At 34.9% G+C, this 15554-nt stretch overlaps 1 protein-coding gene across 2 annotated transcripts in view; it reads left to right on the top strand.

Moving 5' to 3' along the window:
* The first annotated feature begins 10057 nt into the window (after positions 1 to 10057).
* LOC149029224 (uncharacterized) overlaps positions 10058 to 15554 on the top strand; it is a 29384-nt gene continuing 23887 nt past the window's right edge. The window contains exons 1-4 of one of the 2 annotated variants that reach the window (XM_089141183.1): positions 10058 to 10516; positions 12658 to 12819; positions 13675 to 13740; positions 13947 to 14090. In XM_089141183.1, coding sequence (XP_088997309.1) covers positions 10244 to 10516; positions 12658 to 12819; positions 13675 to 13740; positions 13947 to 14090 — 645 coding nt within the window. In that variant the 5' untranslated portion in view covers positions 10058 to 10243. Of the gene's footprint in view, positions 10517 to 12657; positions 12820 to 13264; positions 13547 to 13674; positions 13741 to 13946; positions 14091 to 15554 lie in introns of those variants that run through there. The other variant, XM_089141189.1, reaches the window with a different exon arrangement.

Below are 15554 nucleotides of genomic sequence, written 5' to 3'. Positions count from 1 at the left end.
TATTAAAGAAAGATAACGTAGCGATTCAAGGGCTAGGATTGGGAGCTAGGCTTGCCTCTAAGGAACAAGAGAGATGATCCTGAGTTGCTTTCTGAAAATAAAGTTAATATGTTAGAAGCTCAAGCACCAAGATTTTCTTGATTGTTAAGCAATCAAATCCAGTTGTCGATAGAGATTTTTCAACGGGGACAGGTATGTTACTAAAATTTTATCAATCTCTAAAGCTTATTCTATTCCTAAAATGTATGATTCTTCTTGTTATTAATTTTGAAATATTGTATCCTTGTAATAGGGGCTTAATCAATTTTATAGTCATGAGGAAATCACTCTTCTAGGAGCAATGATGCATCTTGTTCTCCTTAATGTAATACTCTAGTATGGGCTTCTTTGAAATTTTGTTATAATATTGTTAATTGTTATTTATTTATTTAATTTTATATTGATTGGGATAATTTATTAGGTGTTCAAGATTGGTTCCACATACATAAGCACGGTTGGATCGACTAGTTGATTCTAGTGTTTTTTTTTTTTTTCTTCAAGTACACTTGGAACTTTAGACTCCCTTTATCTAAAATTAAATTTTAATTTGTAATTATTCTAGTTTGAGTCGGTTGGATCAAGTAACTTTCTTTTTATTTTTAATTGATGTGTATGGATTTGATAATATCAATTCGATATATATTTTGTTTCTATATATTTGTTGAGAATGTATATCAATAGATGACCGATACAATTGTAGAATAAAATCTTGCACATCTTCATTGTGGATGAAATACCTACAAATAAATTTCACACCTAAAGCATTATGCCTTCGTAGTTTATGTATCGTAGCTATATATTAGCCCGAATATCTTACATGTGTATACCAAAAAGTGAGATGCAAAAACATCCGCAGGCTAAAAGATATATAGCCATGGAAACATCTGTCGTTACAATATGTGTGTTGAGTTAGCCCGAATATCCACGCTTATAGTTTTCGTAGCTATAGGGTAGCGGTAACATATGTAGTTATACTTTCCGCAGATAGAGGATTTATAACCATGGAATTATCTGCGTTACAATATGTGTAGGTAGAGTTAGATGCGGAAATATCCACGGTTATATTTTTCGTAGCTATAGGGTAGTCGTGAAACATCCGCGTTATTTTTCCGCAGCTAGATGATATATAACCACAAAAATATCCATCGCTTCAATATGTGTAGCTAGAAGTTGGATGTGGAAACATCTGTATCTAACAATCCGTAGTTATAGATATAGCTACAGAAATACCTGTAACTAAAAAACCATAGCTATGGACAACCTTGTACATCAGTTTATGGAGCCTTGGTTGCGGAGCCTAGGTAATAAACCGCATGTAATCGTAGGCTATATACGGATTTCGATACATTTTACTACGGAAAATTCCGCGGTTATATGCCCTTTTTGTTGTAGTGATCACTTATATCTTTTTGTTTTTGGATTTCTATTTTCATTTCTTGAGTTTTTATATTTATTGTTTCGATTAAAGTTAAACTTCTATCAAATGGTTCATATCCGTAAGATATAGCTAATTTCATTTTCATATTTTCTATATTTTTATACCAAGGGAGTTCTTCATCAGGTTGATCGAAATAACTTGAAAACCTATGTATACAATATTTTTGTCTTTTTGATCTTGTGTCTTCTTTTAATTGTGTAAATTGTGATAATAATTTTGAATTTGTAGATTCTATGGATGACACTAATTTATCAAATATGAGTTCCCTTATTTCACTGAGTAAAGTTATTCTTTGAATAATAGTTTCTTCAGGGAGTTCAATAATATTTACTGCATGTTTAAAATATTCTAATAGGCTACAAAAAGCTATTTTCTTTCCGTTATTTGTATGACTATTTTGTAAAGCAGCTATATATACTGTGTATGTTTCTACTAGTTTTTGCATAATTATTCTAATTCGTAATTATCACTATCTTCATTATAAATTGTTGTATTTAATTCATTTTGTTTAGGCTCCATATATTGTTTAATATTTCCATAAATTCTTAATTTGTTCAAATAATTTATGATTATTTCTTTTATTCATATGTTTTCTATCTTTTTTACCTATTAATACTTGATCTTTACTCATAATATTATGGATTCTGTTATAATTTTGTTGAATTTTTTTTCTTAGATAAACAAGTTCATCATCAATATTTCTTTGGTGTAAAATATCTATTTTAAGTTCATGTTTTTTTATTTCTAATGTTTCAGACATGAGTAATTCATATGTATAAGGATCAAATCCCATTGATGTGAGACTTTTATATTTTATTCCTTTTATAAGATCATACCAAGGTAATTCTGTTTCTTTTTTGTCAAAATGTTTTACTGCTAAATATATCACATATATTTGTCTTTGATTTTTAAACTTATTTCTTAATTGTTCTTTTTGTACTACAGTATTGGTTGGTTTAATAGAAGATGTTAACTTATCAAAGATAAGTTTGCGGATCTCTATTGGAAGAGTTAATCCTTGTTCAACATATGGTCTTGGAAGTTCTATAATATTCACAATTGTTTTGTAATATTCAAGCAAACTGCAAAATACATCTTTTATTTGTGAAAAAGTATTACAATTATGTAAAAGATGAATATAAACAGTAAAATTATCTACTACTTCCTTCATTATATAGAGTTTATAAAAACAGTAAAGAAAATTAACTAAAATTCAGAAATGTAAACTTACTAGTGGCAGGTGAATAGTAGAATGAATAGTACATGTGAATAGTGAACAGTGAAACGTGAAAGAACGATGATTGTGTATTCCTACTTAGTACTACCTATGTGGATAAAATTCGCTAATTTTGGCCTGATGCAAATTTAAACTAAGTGAATGCAAAGATATCGAAGGGTTTACGTTTCCCGTGGTCATTACTGGCTTTTTCAGTCAACTTGTCGAACATCCAAAGGCGCAAAACACCAAGCCTACAGGGCTCCTTCTATTCATTAGACCTAGACTTATAGCCAAGCTCGCTCATCAAAGTCTTAGTGATAGAATTTTCTTTTGGGCAAGGGAATGCATTCCTAAGGAAACTGTCAAGAGACTCCCAGAGTTTGATTTTAAGGGAATAGATGACCTTCATAATATCTTAATGAAATGCGATGAAATGATCGATTAAAACAACGCTCTGATACCATCATATGTCTATATATATATATAGGGGAGACTGAAGTTAACAATCTAGAATGGGACTTCAGAGAGGCCAGAATTAGTAAAGAGAGATAATTCTTGTTGTGTGCAAAGGAGATTGTGGGGCTTTACCAAAAGTAAATTTCTTGGCTAGGGGAGGCTGAAGCTGTTTGTCTTCATTTAATCCCTACAAGATTCAGCAAGTATCACATCAAAGCACCATAAAGTTTCAAATTAATAAAAATAATTCTCCTTAAGAACTACATGAAATGAACCTTGAATACATGATAAATACCAAGAATCATAAGCAAAAGTCCAAATAAAGTTCTCCCTTTTTTCTCTTCCAATAAAGAATCTTAATTTTCAGGAAGAATGCAAACAACCAAGATTTATATTAAATATTAGAGATCTCAGATGGAACACAATAGATCAAAACCCGTATAAGAATTACGAAGATGATTAGAAGAAAAGGCTTTTTGCAAATTAAAAATTCATAAAATGTTATTCAAGCATCTACATATTGGATACATTCTTAAACCACTAAATAGCACTTTTGTCAAAGAGAAGAGTTTGGTGGCGTTCCTCTGGATGATTTGTGAAGCCAAAGCTATAGATAACCTATCTAGGAAATGGGTAGGAAACACTATGAAAAAAAGATCCCCCCGCTTTTAGATTTTCTACAAAACCACTTAAATAGCTAACAAAATTTGACATTTGGTTGAAGGGTTTGATCTTATGGTAGAACAGCTCTTCAAAGTCCCATAGAAATTTGAAGATCAGATTCTTTATAATGGAGTAATCCTATTGGAGTGCAATTCTAAAAATGAAGTTAGAAAGATGCAAGAACTTTACTAAGAAACTATAGTTTATCATCAAAAAATCAAAATACATGTGTAAAATATTCGAACCGGTAATATAATTTTGGAAGAAAGAAGAACAATAAATGAGAGGTGCACTTAGGGAACCACTTGATTAACAATCTAAAATCTAGTAGATGTGCTTTTGAATCCCAGAAGAACACTTCTAGCAAATATACCTCTGAACCATAGAAAAACACTCTTGAATTGCACAAGAGTAGTCTGGAATCCATAACCCAAATCCGACCAAAAGTTCTTTGATTAATCAAATCATATGGATGGTATAAGGCATCACATATTTATGATATTGGACCTTAAGTGAAATAGTCAGAAGTCTAAACTATCCTAAACTTCCAAATTTATTGGCTACCATTGAAGACTTCTTAACTGACCCAAACACTTGAGTAAACGTTCAAACATATGGCTATCAATCAAGTAATTAGCCACTCGATCATAAGCTTCACAAACACAATCTTTTAGATGCAGAATCCAAAAAATGGGAAAATAACTAACTTAGAAACTTTTTCGCTTCACTAAGAACTCAAAGCAACAATATTGTGCAATGCACTGAAAGAGGACAAAAAAATGCTTACTTCTCGAAGAACATTGTTTTTCTGTGACTTATCAACACTCTTAATGGCGAAATACTCAATTTTGTTCTTCTTCCTCCCTTCGTAAAGAGTCCAACAGTCAAATGCACAAAGAAGAAGAAGAAAAGCCCAACCAAATTCATATTCTGATTAAAACAATTTATAACAATTTATGTAAGAAAACTTATATTTGATTTTAAAACAATTTATGTAAGAAAATTTTAGGTTTTGATTTAAAGAAGCAAATATCTAACGTGTATCCTCTTTGTTGGGCAAATAACAACAATGTCAATACCAATATGAGAGAGTAAAACAAATGTGATACAACATTTCAAAGGCTGGTACAAGGAAAACAAGGGTTTTTCTAGTATTTGTACTTGCAGGTTCAAGAACATCCTTCCTTCTATTAGTGGTGGAATTGAGCTAGGTTGAATCTGTAAATTTAAATGAGTAGTAGATACAATGTTAGAAGAAAAAAGAAACATAAAGGACAATGTCAAAAAGAGAATGTCATCAAATGTGGAAGTTTTACAATGTTACAAAAGTTGAAGTTGATTAATAATGAGACCAGGAACTTACCTCGGTCATATTCTCAAAGCCCATGTTGATATGCTCAACTAAAAGTAACATTGACCACTCATGATTCCTGTTCCGTTCTGCAATTTCTTAATAATAACAAAAAAATAATAATAATAAATAAATAATAAAAATGAAGCTGATTATTGATGAAACAAGGAAGTTACCTCGGTCATATCCTCCAAGCCCATGTCGATATGCTCAACTAAGAGTAACACTGAAGACTCATGATTCTTGATATGTTCTGTAATTTCTTCTTCTTCTGCAATTGGAAATAAAGCAATGTACTGGATCCAACACATAACCAAAATGTAATATGCTTTGAATATCCTTTCTTTAAATTTTCATTTTCACTATCAATGCTTTTCAAAAATGTTGAATCAATCAATCAACATATGACCATATCCCAATATATATTTAGGAGCAAAAAGTAGAAACCGCTGAAACTAATGGTGGCTTTGTACCTTGAAGCATTAAATTAATAACTAATAAAGAAAATAACGAAGTAGTAATGGTTGAAACTGATGACCTTTGTAAATATTATTTCATGCTTCTTGATTGGGCTTATATGAACCATAGTAAAATCCATCAAAAAATAACCACATCCACACCACTATAAGGTCCTTAACAGGTCTACAAAAATGGTGGAGAATCTTGAGGGGTAGATTATGCAAATTCACACATTCAAGTCAAAGCTACTTCATCCAATACTGCACCTGACTAAAATTGAACATTAATAACGAAATATTGAAGTTGTGTTGATTATAGATCAATTGCAATTGGAGGAGAAATATTTGGACTGCTAACAGCCTCACAAAGACATTCACAAAAACAGATTGACAGCAAAGTTCACAAACACAACTCATAGAAAGAAAAGCACAGGCATTTGTATCCAAGGTTAGATTAAGATTTTATCTCTCAGTTACCAAAATCTTAGGTTGTAGCTAATCGGACATTCTTGAGGAGATGAAATTGCAACTGTCTTGGATTTGGTTGTGGACTATTGCTTTAATGAGATATTGACGTTCAAAAACAAGGAATTAAGTGAAGAATAGGAACCACTTCTCAACAAAAATCCTCTATTTGAAGAGAAAGAAATCAGAAAGCTAATGAAGCGGGAATTAGGAAATAGAGGAGGGAGAGCACTCAACAACTTCTCCATCATTGAACTTTTTTTTTAAATCCTCTGCACTGCAACGTCTTCTTTGCCGCCGATGTTGTGTTCTTCTTTGGTGTCTTATTCTATGAGAATATTGAATAAGTTCTTAAACAAAATAGCAATGGATTTCAATCAAAACAATGAATATGGAGAGAGGGATCGAATATATCATACTATCATACTACTATAATAAAAGCATGTACTCTACCTTTTTCGCAAATCTTTTTCTATCCTTTTCTGTCCTTAGAATTTTTCTAAATACCAATAATGTTGTACTATTTGTTATTTCTTTAGTTATTTTTGCAAGGATAATTTGGACATTGTAGTCATGAATTATTATGAATTTATCCTTAATTTTAATCCCGATTTCTCTCTTGACCTCTTTCAATCTCTCTCAAACTCTATCGCTCTATCCCTCTCCCTCTTGAACTCTCTCTAAATCTCTCTCTAAATCACCACTATCTCTGATGACCTCTCTCAATCTCAGTCTCTCGCTCTCTATATCCCTCTCCCTCTCGAACTCTCTCTGAATCTCTCTCTAAATCACCACTATCTTTGACGACCTCTCTCAATCTCAATCTCTCGCTCTCTATATCCGTCTCCCTCTCGAACTCGCTCTGAATCCCTCTCGATCTCTCTGAATCTATGTATTTGTTCACTCATTGCAAAGAAGCCGAACGATGGTGAGAAGAAGGACGATGGGGGAAGAAGGACGATGGGGGAAGAAGGAAGATGGATCGATAATGGTTTCTGATTTCTGATAGTGATGGTTCTTCCTCATGCATTGCTAAGGATATACCAAGAAAATAAAGCGGGTTGTCAAGTGTTTTTCGGCGATCTCTTTTCACGCAGTGTTTGATGACGATGACAAGAGGTAGGCGGAAACATAACTCTCTCTGAATCTCTCACTAAATCAGCAATCGCTCGATCTCTCGGATCTCTCTCTTGATCTCTCTCTCGAACCTCTCAATCCCCAGAGAACCTTGTATATTTTATATATATATATATATATATATATATATATATTATATTTTTTTTTTTTTTTTCGATCCCTCTCTACAATGAGTGAACAAATAACATAGAGGAACGAGGGACAAGCAAGTCGACAGGGAGATTCGAAGAGAGAGAGAGAGAGAGAGGCATCGAGAGGGAGAGGGAGAGGGATAGAGCGACAGAGTTTGAGAGAGATTGAAAGAGGTCAAGAGAGAAATCGGGATTAAAATTAAGGATAAATTCATAATAATTCATGACTACAATGTCCAAATTATCCTTGCAAAAATAACTAAAGAAATAACAAATAGTACAACATTATTGGTATTTAGAAAAATTCTAAGGACAGAAAGGAAAGAAAAAGATTTGCCGAAAAAGGTAGTACATGCTTTTATTATATAGTATATATATATATATATATATATATATATATATATATTGGTACAATGGGACTTTATTAAGCCGGGGATAGGGATATTAATATGTCTCAGCAAAAGTCGATCCCACGACCTCTTCACTAAGAGGTGTTAGTTTCACCACTAGAACAACTCTGCGTTGGCGTAGAAGCTAATATTTAATTTTTGAAAACGAATATCAAAATGTCTCCGACAATGGTGTCAATGGGTCGGACCAGCCTAAACCCTACACCCACCCTAGAGACATAAATTGAAACAAAACCCCACAACCCAATCCTCTTAGGACTTAAGAATCTCCAACCCAAACCATACCTTGCTAGAATTCTTCCAATTAAGCCTGACCCATGCTAATCATAGGATCACAAAGCCTTGATTTTTTTTTTTTGTAAATAGAAAGCCTTGATTTACCTTGACCCGAACTTTGATTTTTATCTCTTACTGATTAGACATATCTACATGATGTTTACTGAAAATAAAATAACAAGCATGCTTAACAACCCTAATTATATTTTAATTAAAGAATTACCTACAGATATATCAATTAGAGGAGAGTGAGAGCTCCTCGTTGGGAACAATTTTCAAACTTTCTATCTTAAACAGTGAATTGTTTGACTCGAAGGTTTAACATTCCAACACGCTGCCCTCCCCACCAAAAAACAAAAAAATCTCATTATCTTGTAAAGATTATTCTAGAACCAATCGAATTTGTATTTTTATTTTTTATTTTTATCATGGCTAAGATCTTCTTTATTTACTTGAATTGTAATACATCATTTCAATCTCGCATGATTGATTGAGAAGGTGAAGATTTAAGATTTTCCAATTATCTTCAGTGACAGTTGAAATCTTGGAGATACTTGAAAATTGAAATCTCTTTAATGGCAGATGAAGAGATCCATACAACTATTGAAGTGGGAATACGTCTAGGTTATTAGGGTAAGTGAATACTTTGTTATTTATTTATTCAAGTTTTTATAATTCTAGTTTAATTAAAGGGATATTTTTAGAGCTACACCCTATGTTATCCAATGTGTTAGTTAGACGTCAGCATCTGTACGTTTTTATTTATCTATTTTCAATTTTTCTCCCACATCCTAATAGGAGAGAAGATGGAAGAGGAGGGGGAAAAAGTCTTTATGGGAAAATAGAAATCATGTGGAAAATGCAAGAATGAGAAAAGAGAAGTTGTTGCATACAATAGAGGACCACGATTTGAGATTAGTTTTTTTTTGTTTTTTTGAAAAGTTTAACTTGCTTATATCACTCTTAACTTTTATTTCTTAACGACATGGGATATTATTGTTTATATATTTTTCCTAGGGGTGTCAATTTATAATCCGAACATTTAAAATCGAACCGAACCGGCCCTAACCGAACCTTAATGGGCCGTAATTGGGCTGGGGTTGTGGAGCCCGCACCAACCCGAAACCGAACCTCGAAACCGAACCGCAACCTGTTATAACCTGTTTACAACCCATTTTGTAATTTTACATTAAATAGTATTTGAATCATTATATTACCATTAGGCAGTTAGTATAGACAATTAAAAAAAATTAATCATAAATTCAAAGATCAAATAGTCATTTTACTACTTAATATCTAGGTTTTTGATTTCTATAGAATTGATGGTTTTTTTTTTAATGAAAATTTACCAATAGCAACTTTGCTTTCCATATAATTTTCGTTTTTGTTGTATAATGCTCAATTGTTTCTTCTTGTTCATTTTCTTACACACCATAAACCATTAGTCAACTTGAATCTAAACCTAGCCCAAACCGATAGTTAGCCCGAATCTAAACCGGCCCAAAACCATTATTTTACTAATGGGCCATGTTTGGACTAGGTGTTTTTCAGCCCAAACCGCTTGAAACCGCACCGTTGACACCCCTAATTTTTCCCGTAAAGGGGTTTGACTATAAATTGATTTACTTAGTGGGTGGCATTAACTTTAAGGAGTAACTCAAAGGTTGGCGCTGAAAATTTTCCTTTACACGAGTTGTATAGGGCTGGGTAGAGTTGGCTTGTAGGCCAAATCCGAACCCTACTTAACCTTGACTTGTTTTTGTAATCCAAACACATTCTGGGCCGCCAAGGCCAAACTTGCACCCCTTGAAACACACCATCCTTTGGGTTATAAAGTCGAGCTGGACTCGGGTCAATCCCAGGATAGACATGGACTGGTTTGAGCCAACAGGATTACTTAAAATGACCACATGGCGGTCATGCCCCCACCAGTCCCTCACAGCCAATCAAGATTTTCAAACAAGAATACTTGCAGCAATTTGAAGCGAAAACGAAAATAAAGCATTACCTTGAAAGCCAAAGCGGGGGTGTCCTCCAAATAAATTATTCCCAAAATCGTTTTCACCTTCCCTCTTTCCATTTTTAAAATCTCGCCCTCCTTTCCACCCTCACACAGCTTCTACTCTCCAAAGATTTCTTTTTCACTTTCGCGCATTTTAGTTGTGAGAAGAGAGTAAGAGATCGTTGAGAGAGAAAGAAGATGATCAAGAAAATCTTCGGTAGAGGCCTTAGCTCTGCAGACGGAATTGATACTTCTCCACAATCCATCTCTCACTCTCCTTCACCTTCTTCTTCTTCTACTATCGTCTCTGCGGGCCCTGCGAGGCCATTGCGTCTCGTCTACTGCGATGAGAAGGGAAAGTTCATGATGGACCCTGAGGCCGTTGCTACACTGCAGCTCGTGAAAGGACCTATAGGTGTTGTCTCTGTATGTGGTCGAGCTCGTCAAGGGAAGAGCTTTATATTGAACCAGGTCTGTCTCTACCTCAATACAGAAAAGAAAAAGCAAAGTTTCCTTTGTCTCTTTTCTGAGTACTTTAGGGTTTGAATTTTAATTCTTGTTCAAGAATGATTGATTCTGAGGAAAAATGGAGAAGTTTGGCTAAATTTGTTGTGGGAATTTCACCTTGGGTTCTGCTTACTTTCATATTTTAATCGCTGCTAGTGAGTTGGTTTTTCTACTCGTGGTTCCTGTGTCCGGAGGGTTGGTTAAGTTAATGTCATTGGTGTTCTATACATTCGTAATTGATTCATATATGATGAGAGAAATCAACTTTAATAATTGACTAAGGAAGCCAAAACATAAACCAGTCTCTCAACATTTTATCCAGACGGATTATGCTGAACGCAAACACGATCTCTATTTTCGTATTTCATAAATTACAAAAAACAAATAAGCTTCTCTGGTGCCCAACGTTGGCAATTGGATGTAATTGTTTTATTGTGTGCATTACTGGAGAGTTCTCAATACGTTCTGAATCTTTGAACATGCCTCCTTGAGAAAGCGTGGGTGTTCCAGACTTTTTTTTTTTTTGAAGCAGGAGAGTTTTATATATAGGGGATGGGGGGTATTATATAATGCCGTCGGCAAGGATTGAACCCATAACCTCTTCACTAAGAAGTACGAGTCTTTACCACTCTATCAATCCTGCATTGTAGGGTGTTCTAGAGTTACTAAAGTAGGATTTGATCATTTTGTTTTTCTTAATCAATAATCCTATGTGCTAATTGGAAGGTTAAAGGGGAAAAATGGATAAAAGGAGAAGATTGAACTCTGTATCTGTGAGTAGCCTTGTAGGGATTTCATCAAGTTTTGGACAGTCTATGGTTCAAATATCTGGAAAGTCATTTATAAGGTGTTCCTTTCTTTGAAAGGAAAGATGAAAGGGCTGATTTTATCTGATTCCACGTGAATTTCACTTGGAAATTTGTGTAGTGTGTGGGTCAGAGTGCATGCAAGATATTCACAAAAGAGATGATGTAAATGAGCATGCATATAGAATTTTGTTCTTCAGAATCTAAGTTGAATGGAACTGTGTGTTGATTTTTAATCTTCATCCCCTCAACCTCACAACCCCCCTGTGACACCCAACCCAAGAAAAGATAAAAGAAGAAAAAAAAAAAAAAAAAGAAAGAAAGAAAGAAAGAAGAAAGAATGCATGCAAGTTAACATGAATGCTAACTAGGAAAATTTACTAGTAGTTCACTCTTCTTTCATCCTTATGCAGAAAATTTAAGAGTGCAACTTTTGTTAAAATCAATGTGAAAACCTTTTAGGGTTTGTTGATAAATGAAAATGATTGAAGAATATGAATGACCAGTCTTGAGGAGACAAAAGCAACAGTGGATGATAGCTATCTTCTTCTTCTTCTTTCTTTTCCACCTTTTTCCTCTTTGCCGAGAAAAGACTGGACCATAGAGCTGTTGATATTTACTTATTTACAATGATCTGAAACTCTGCTTGCCCATATAGACCAGTAATGATGCTGGGTAGTGGGTCACCGGTTCAAGCATTTGGTTTAAATGGACCAGAATGCATTTGACTTCTAAGACATGGAAGAGTTAGCTATAAGGATTTAAAGAATCTGTTGTAGATGTAATTCATGTGGTAAACCATTGTTTTATTAATGGTATACAGTTTTTAAGTGTTTAATATTTGTGCTTACTAGAGGAATTTTTTCAAATATTTTTCAGTCATATATGAAAAAATGGAGACAGATAACCAGCAAATCTGGACTGTCTAGGTTGTTTAGTTGGCCTACTGAATGATTCTGGACCAAGGAAATCCAAATGGGATGTACAACTGTTTAGCTGACTGCAAGACAGATCAACCCGGTTTGATCAACTGGGACAAACCAAATCTTTGAACTCTGCTTATTCATCCTCTCTGCCCTCCTTGTGCATGGGGAACTGGGTCACTCAAAGAAACACAAGCATAAATGCATTTGTCTCATCGGGCTTACACGTGTCTCTGTTGTTTGCCATAAAATAAAGATGTGCTTTATAGACATGCACTGGAAACCAAATATAGGTATTTGTAGACAACTCAAATCTATATTTGCATAATCATGTCTTTATTCTGATGTTTCTGCCAACTCTGTGTGTTCTTTTCAGCTTCTTGGGAGAAGTACGGGATTTCAAGTTGCATCAACCCATCGGCCTTGCACGAAAGGACTTTGGATGTGGAGTGCCCCCTTAAAGATGACTGCACTTGACGGAACAGAATATAGCCTTGTACTTTTGGATAGTGAAGGCATTGATGCATATGATCAAACGGTGAGGACCTTCTTATTGTCATGAACTTTTATGCTGTTGATTTTGCATAGTTTCTTCGATCTCTTGCAATGTTCCAGTCTCAGTTTTTGTATGAGTATATACTTTAAATTTGAGGCCTTGATGAGTCAGTCCTCTAAGGGCCTCCTTGCAAGTTGCCTCCAGGTCTGTCTAGTTGTCAGGCAAATCTGGTCTGCTTTCATATTGTTTTGAACTTGTCTTGATCCCAGGACTGCACATGGGCTTGTCCTGAGGTAACCTCAAACCTTTCATTTATTTATTGGTCCTCAATTTTTCCCCCAATACCGCTTAGGTCCTAATAATGGTGCTGACTTGTTTCTTGATCAGCCTTGGTCTGGTTTTTAGCTTATATCTTAATAAATCTATTAAGCACTAGCCTTACCTGTTTGTCTATCATAACTTGTCCTTAGGCATCTCACTCAGGATGGGCTGTGACTGCTTGTCAGTTTTGCCCATGTATGCTCCTTCATTAAGAGTGTTTGGGCAAAATTACTCTTCGATTGTGATTAGAACAGTGCCTGGGCATTGGTCCTTTGTCCGAAAATGAGGTTTCCTTTGCCACTTTTCATGGCAACAAGTAGTCTTAAGTCTATTTACTTCCTTTTCCAGGTTAGAAATCTTAATAGGAATGATTGCTAAAGCTTTGGATTGGGTTACATTTGTAAGATCCACTCTTAACCTGTGGATTCCTGTTTGCTCTGATTTTCAGGTGCACTTTGTTATGCAACCTGTTCTTGGAATTCTAGTTGTTTCTTGCTAAAATACACTATCAACTCTATTTCTTCTACACTCCTTAGATTTGTTATTTATTTGTTTTACTGTGTGTTTTCTTAACAGGGAACCTACAGTACACAGATATTCTCCTTGGCTGTTCTCTTATCTAGTATGTTCATCTACAACCAGGTTTGTGGCTTCTCATGCTCGGCCTTATTCGTTCTGTGAAGCATTTCAAGCTACATTTTCTTTGTTGTTTTGGCACTCGTAAGCTTATCCAGTGAATGTTTTGTTTGTCATTTCCTGCATTTTTTTTGTATAGCGCTTTTTTTTTAATTAATTTGATTTCCTTGTATTTTTGCTATACCTGTCTAATGTATCTCTGTTCCTTCTAGATGGGTGGTATTGATGAAGCTGCACTTGATCGACTATCTCTTGTCACTGAGATGACTAAACACATTCGTGTTAGAGCTTCGGGAGGAAGGACTACTGCATCTGAGCTTGGGCAGTTTTCCCCAGTTTTTGTTTGGCTTCTTAGGGTGATTAAATTTTGATTTCATAATGTTGTCATCTATTTTACTCTTAGTTATGGTTTAATGTTGTTTTCTTGTCTTGTTTACATGTTGAAAGTCCTAATTCCTAATTTCTGAGTTTCCTTCCACACCCTTTCCTTACTTCAATTCTTTCTTAGGTTTAATGTCATTTTTTTGTCTAGTTAACATGTTAAAAGTCCTAATTCTTCTGAGTTTCCTTCCACACCCTTTCCTTACTTCAAGTCTTTCTTAAAACCTAGACTATGCAATCAATGTTTTATTACTAAGTTTTTTACATGTCACCCACTATAATGGGGGTGAAACTCTGGTTCCACACTATAGTGGCTTAAATTATGTGTCACCCACTTGCTAGATTGCAAATTACCCATAGTTAGGTTTTGAACCAACATTCTATTGAATGAGTTAAGAAATGATCATAATGCCCTTGGTCCATAAAAGGACGCATTTAATACCCTCCCATACCCAACCCGTAGGTGGCTTCCTTCATCCATCTTCTTCCTAGACCTTGCCGGAAACCGCCCACCCCCGCTAGCGACCACCAGACCTCCTCCCCTTAAAGAAGGCGTTGAAGCTTACAAATAGCAAGCTTAATTGTTCCCAATGAAGCCTCTGCTACAGCGGAGCAGGGGATAGAAGAGCTAGGGCTTTCGATATTGGCATTGGATTTCAGAGGAGACAATGACGATGATGAAGAAGAAGAAATTGGACTGGGATTGTGAACACATTTGAGCTTCAAGGACCTGCGTGACAATGATATTCTTTGCTCTATGTGACTGTAACTCCTTAAAGGATACGAATTAGGGTTTGGCAATGGAGTGAAGCAGGCAGAAGAAGCTATTGCAGAGTCCATTAACAGGAAGATAGGAGGGGAAGGGAAATCTCATTTTTTTTTTTAGTTGTAATCAGAAGACAAGTGGTTAAAATTAAGCCCTAGTCATTTCTTTATTCTTGAAATGAAAGATAGAAACAAAACGGTTACCGAAGGAAGAAGGTGGTGACCCTTAAATTGCACAACCTCACAATGACAAAGAGTTTGGAGGCCTCAAATTTATACGAGGTGGGCAACACTGCCACTTAACCAGAATTCTTTCAGAAGAAGCCACGAGACAAGAAATGTGGAGAGAAAAGGAGCAGAAATTAATGGAGAAATTGATCAACAGATATTGCAGAGGTGAAAAACCCTTTTATGAAAAACCCTTTTATGGGATGAGCTCATTAACCAAACTAAACTAGATTGCTTAAATGAAATGTGGATTTAGCAGGAGATAGTGCTTTCTCCTGCTGTCTTAAATGGATTTTTCTGGATTTTGTATAAAATGCCAGAAATTATGGCTTCCGTCTTTGAATAATGTTGCTAAAGAGCAAGATTTGACATCTAGTTTGAATGAAATCCCTTTGATCTTGATTTGTGATCTTTATTATAGGAGTAAAGTGACGGGGAATCCATTT

This window comes from Hakea prostrata, chromosome 1 (assembly GCF_041222555.1).
Source record: "Hakea prostrata isolate BN-2017 chromosome 1, UWA_Hpros_2, whole genome shotgun sequence".
Classification (NCBI taxonomy): Eukaryota; Viridiplantae; Streptophyta; class Magnoliopsida; order Proteales; family Proteaceae; genus Hakea; species Hakea prostrata.
This window is presented reverse-complemented; position numbering and strand designations above follow the sequence as displayed.